At 38.6% G+C, this 6133-nt stretch overlaps 1 protein-coding gene across 1 annotated transcript; it reads left to right on the plus strand.

The window, feature by feature from the left end:
• The first annotated feature begins 3062 nt into the window (after positions 1 to 3062).
• LOC105054625 (uncharacterized) lies at positions 3063 to 5395 on the plus strand. Its single transcript, XM_010936187.4, has one exon. The coding sequence runs from the start codon at positions 3201 to 3203 to the stop codon at positions 4863 to 4865; it is 1665 nt and encodes a 554-aa protein (XP_010934489.1). The 5' UTR covers positions 3063 to 3200; the 3' UTR covers positions 4866 to 5395.
• Positions 5396 to 6133: the final 738 nt, after the last annotated feature.

Here is a 6133-nt window from a genome sequence, read left to right on the forward strand (position 1 = left end):
TAGATTTATTTTAGAATTAATATCAGATAATAAAATTAGATCTAGAGATTTAGATCTGAAATAAATATAGGATAATTTTTTTTTTAAATTATTCCATTCCAAATTTGATGAAATCTGAAAGATCCTATAAGAAAAAAGATAGTTTTTCCTTCAATTTTTATCTATTTCATACAAGAAAGGATAGAATTTTAACTGATTAAGAATAATCTTTAGAAAAACTCTGATATCTTCACAAACGAGTTTCAGCAAAATAAATTGAAACATTAAAATTATTGAAAATATATATCTCATAATTTTTTATGATTAATCTTTGGCATATTCTTATAAGTGCTTCACAAAGTCAAATTTCTTGAGCTTTAAGGATTTATTTTATGAACACTTAAATATTTTGTCATCATTAAAAAGAGAGAGATTGTTATTCCAAGAATTGATTTTGATGATCGTAAACCATTTGAGGGGACTACTAATGTATTTTTTATCTTTGAAAAATATTCTTGTAATATTTCAGATAGTCCAAAAGATTAAATTTGAAAAACTTCATCAAGTGTACCAAAGTTGAAGTTTCTGCAAGTTAGAGAAGTTTTTGAGATTTTTTGAGAGTGTCCAATTGATTTGAAGTTATTTGAAAGTATTTGAAAGTATTCTATTAAGTTTCGAACCTTAAATGTATGAAAAATTGGATTGTAACAAAATGAGGCGACCCATCTGGGTCATCTCTTTTCATTGAGTAGCCGGCACACAATGTTTTGACTTATGACATGTAGTGGAACGACCCATCTGGGATGACCCTTGAGACCTTGAGATCAAAACAGAAAGTTTGATTTTCAGACTGGTCAAATGAGGCATCCCATGGGACTTCCTAGACATAGTAGGACGACTCATATGGGATAATCCATTCTGGACGAGTTCACAACGGTTAGTTTTTAGCTCATTTTTGGTGCATTTAATATGCATTAAACACTCTCCAATGACTCAAAACAAACTCTAAGACATTCTCAAGGGTAAATGGTGACTATAAATGCTCTCTTGAAGTGAAAAATTATAAGTTTTGCAAGTATTCAAGTTTACATTTGAGAAAAGCTCAAACAAGCCCTAAAGAGAAGAAAAGAAGTATTTAATCACTTCATCAACCACTCTTCAGCTGCAATCAAGTGTGTAATTCATTGAGGATGTTCAGCAAAAGCTTCTTCTTCTTAAGTATTGTATTTCTATTAAGTTTATTGTATTTATTTAAGGAGATACTGTGCTGAATTTTCTGTACCCTATTTTTCTCATATTGTATTTGGATTTTTGAGTTTTGAGGGATTTCAAAACTCAGATAGGTTGATCTGAACCTAAAATCAGAGTATTGAGGGTTGATTTGTATCCGAAAAATAAATATTCTTACTTAGATAGCAAGGATCGGAGGTGTCTGACGTGTTGTATTCTTGAAATCTATTTAATGGATTGAATTTTCAAGTAGGAACTTGAAAAGTGGATGTAGGTGTAAGGTTGGCACCGAACCACTATAAATTTTTGATGTTTGTTGTGCTTACATTTTTTTACTTGCTCTTTGTGTTTCATACTTATTTATCTTTCATTTGTGTTTGATTTCATCTTTATTGCAAATCAACTCATTCCATTCATCACCTTAGCACATTATTTAAGTGCACTAATCTTGAAAATTTTAAAAAGATTCAATTCACCCCTTCTCTTGAGCTCCATATTTGGACAACACAAAGAATCAAAACTTGCAATACATGCAAGTATGCAACATTCACAATTTCTAGCATATGATACGAAATATTCATAATCAATATATGTTGTTATGATTAAAGATCCTTACCTCTAATAGTTAGTAAAATTCATCGAACGTACCAACTAGAACCACTGCACATCTAAAACATCTGATTAATCTTAAATCAATATTCGATGCTAGAAAATTAAGAAATTACTTTTTTTCTAATTTACATAATTATGACATAATTTTTTTGATTTTTAAAATATAATCTATTATTCTATCCCGATCATAATAATCTACAATTAGCTTAAGAAATTAATAGACTAAATTTTACCTCAATTAGTAAGCCCAAAAGAAACTCCACATCGATCTTCTTTGATCTCAAGATGCAGTCCATCTATAGATAAATCTAAGTTAGAAAACTAAAAAAGTGAATAAAGTCAAGATTAAAATTTGATTAAGATTAATCGTCATTTCAAGATACACTGTTTAGCTTAATTTAAAATATATAGAGATAAAAAAAGCTGAGTTTTGCCCATGAGGGAAAGAAATATAGAGCTAGATTATTGTCAAGAGAGACAAAAGAGAGAGAGAGAGAAGAATTTTCTTCTTCTAGAGAATTGAGAGATGGCTATGCCGTCCTTTGTTGGGCAGCACAACATAAAGAAGTGAATCTCTTTTTAAAATAAAATTTTACAGCAAAGAAGAGGAAAAAAAAATAGATTTAGGGTTTATCTGAATTGAGTAGGAAGAGGAGATGGTGATAATGACGAGCACAAAAAAAGGAGGAGAAGAAAAATCAAAAGAAAAGAAAAAAAAAAGCGAAAGAAAAAAGAAGAGAGAAGATGTGGGCAAGAGAGAGCATGGGAGGGAGGGAGGGAGGGGGGAGAGAGAGAAAGATGGGTGATGGGGAGAGGAAAAGTGTGATGGGTGGTTGGGGGTTTTGATCGCATGAAATAAAGAATTTATTCTTTCTATTTCTATTTCGATCCTTATTTGATGAGACCATCATTTTAATAAATGGGTCAGCAAAGTGGGCCAGTTGGGAATTAGTTGAGGTCTCACAATATATTTTTATTTTTTTAAATTTAGTTTACTGGACAAATGAAGATTTAATTGTAGCATATAGTAAGAGTTGTATCTATAAAAATAGTTACATCATGAGCTATGCTAAGTTTCATCCGGCTGTATTTTTTAAATAATAAAAAGAATTTTATAATAATTTTTGAATGATAATTTTTTATTTTATAAAAATAAAAAATATAGATATAAATTATATTTTTATATCATAATAGTTATATTGTTATAAATAAATCTTAATGGTATAGCCATTCGCAGGTTATGCAATGCGGCTAGATGGTCATTAGGTGCGCCTCCAGTTTCGCTGGAATCGTGGTCGTGCTCGAGCTCTCAAGATTAAAAATTGACTTCGACCTACTCATTCCAAGGCTAGACCAGAGCTCGTACCACGACGAGGAAGATGAATCGCGAGATCCTTCTCCGCCCTGGGTGGCGGCGCTCCGGCCAACCGCTCCTCCTCCTTTGGCGGCACCACCTCTCCACGGTGGTAGACCTGGCCCACCTCTCCTCCCCCATCGACCTCGAGCACGTCTCCTCCCTCCGCTCTCCCTCCGACCTCCTAGCCTCTTACACCGTCACCCCTCCCGTCCGCCCCTGGCCCTCCCCCCTCACGTCCCGCCGCCTCGCCTCCCTCATCCGCCACCAGCCCTCCGCCGACCTCGCCTTCGCTGCCTTCCGCCACGCCGCCCTCTTCGTCCCCAACTTCTCCCCCTCCTACCTCGCTTACCACGCCCTCATCGACCGCCTCTCCCGCGACCGTGCCTTCCACCTCATCCTTCCCGTCCTCGCCGCACTCCGCCGCTCCGGCGCACGCTGTGGCGAGGAGGCCTTCATCACCCTTATCCGCGCCTACTCCCTCGCCTCCCGCCCCGCCGCCGCCCTCCGCACCTTCCTCTCCATCCCCTCCTTCGGTGTACGAGCCTCCGTCCGCTCCTTCAACGCCCTTCTCAACGCCATGATCCAGAACCAGCGCTACCGCCTCGCCGCCGCACTCTTCCGCTGCTGCCGCTCCCGCTTCGGCATCATCCCCAACGTTTGCTCCTGCAACATCCTTATTAAGGCTCTCTGCAAGGTGGGGGACATTGACGGCGCGCTCCAGGTGCTCGACGAAATGCCCGGCTGGGGGATGGTCCCCAATGTCATCACCTATACCACCATCATCGCCTACTACTGCGCCCACGGCGACCTCCCTGCCGCCCGAGCCCTCTTTGATACGATCCTCAGCCGTGGCTACTCCCCCGATGCAACCACTTACACTGTCCTCATAGACGGCTATTGCCACCACGGGGAGCTCTCTGACGCTGTCAAAACCATGGACGAGATGGAAGCCGCTGGCATTCCTCCCAATGATGTCACCTACTCCGTTGTGATTGAGGCATGTTGCAAGGAGAAGAAGTCGGGAGAAGCTCTTAACTTGCTCTGTGACATGCTTGATGGGAAGTACATACCGGACTCGTCGCTCTGCTGTAAGGTGATTGATGCTCTGTGTGTGGATGGGAAGGTGGAGGATGCTTGCGAGATATGGAGGAGGCTTTTGAAGAAGAATGTAACCCCTGATAATTCCATCTCAAGCGCGCTGATATACTGGTTGTGTAAGAAGGGGAAGGTTTGGGAGGCAAGAAACCTTTTTGATCAGTTTGAGAGGGGGTTTATTCCAAGCTTGTTGACATATAATACGCTCATCTCAGGGATGTGCGAGAATGGGGAGCTGCAGGAGGCAGGGAGATTGTGGGATGATATGGTGGAGAGGAAGTGTGCACCTAATGTTTTCAGTTATAATGTCCTGATCAAGGGGTTTTGTAAGGCCAGGAAAGCAAAGGAGGGGGTGAGGGTATTGGATGAGATGTTCGAGAAGGGTTGTATTCCGAATAAGTTCACATACAGTGTGTTGGTTGATGGGCTTTTCGAATCCGGAGATGAAGAGGAGGTTGGCAAGGTTCTTCAATGTGCAGGTTCAGGTAGAGGGAAATACCTGGATGTGGACTGTTGGAATGTGTTCGTAAGGAAAGTGGTCAGAGACACCGATAGATGGAGAGAGCATCTACATGCAGTGTTAGATACATGACTGCACATGTGTCCGGTACCAAACAGCTGCCTAATCTGTTCTTTTCTAGAGGCTGAGTCAAGATGCTCAAGATTATAATTATGTGGCCAAAGATGATGAGCTTCTGCAAATATTTGGTGATGCTAGCTTAATAGTGAAGGACAGCTGAAGTTAATACATGCCTGCAAGGTGACACTATGCTCAAAATTTTGCTATCTACAATTTGAATGTTCATATAGTTGATGGCCAAGAAATGGTAACCAGCCTGGCAACTCACAGTTTATGCTGGGTTGTCCATATATATAGTTCTCAAGCTTGCGAAGCACATACTGAAATTTTGCATCTCAAATAAAGTCAGAATTCCGGTGGTGTTAGTGATGAGATGATGGTTCATGTTTGCCTTCTAAGCAATGAAGACTTTCTTTTAGGTGCTTCTATTCATGTGCTTTGTTGGATGAAAATGTCAATATTTTATGGAAGCGCAAAAATCATCCATACATTTGGAATATAAATTGGTTCTGGAATGAAGAATATTTATCCTTGATCTCTAACTTCAAAATTAAGACTTTTAAATGATATAAACAAACAAATCTTGACATGGCATTGGTTTGACTCTAACACATCTTCGGTAAGGGTTATCAGCCTCTAGTGCTTCTCCATAAATTTGCTGCTTCTAAATTTTATACTTCTGCAAGATATGGGCTGCAAATTCTTAGCAGTGGCATGCAGGGCATAATGAAAACTTGGAGTGGATTTATTTGTTACTTATAGAGTTTTCTTTGTCAACAAAATTGTCTGTTCTTTATGTGTGCATATTTGTGCATAATATGCAAGTCTTAATTTGTATCCATTTGTTTATGAAGCTATGATATCTTTCATCTTGCAAATATTTCAAGTCTGTTTGCTTATCTTGTTGTACACATTCATTTGCTTATCATCTTTGCAAACATTACAAAGTATATTTTAGTAGAGTTGGACTGCACATTTTACGTTATTTCCTTGTGGAAAGAGTTAACAATTTAAAAACAATCACAGGCCATCCAAATTGAAAATCCAAACCATATGTTGGGATGTGTAAATTGAAAATCTACTTAGAAATCGTGATATCTTAAAATATGGATGCATTTAAATTCTCTAGTTTTGATAGTAAAATAACATATGATTCTATTGAAGCTGTCTCTAATGATTAGTTTAGAGACCAGCAAAACACATGAATTTGGGTTCTAAGCTTTTTTTTACAGTGTAGATCATATTCAATAGTTTTGATCTTGAATTTGGATAGCCATTAT

This window comes from Elaeis guineensis, chromosome 12 (genome assembly GCF_000442705.2).
Source record: "Elaeis guineensis isolate ETL-2024a chromosome 12, EG11, whole genome shotgun sequence".
Taxonomy (NCBI): Eukaryota; Viridiplantae; Streptophyta; class Magnoliopsida; order Arecales; family Arecaceae; genus Elaeis; species Elaeis guineensis.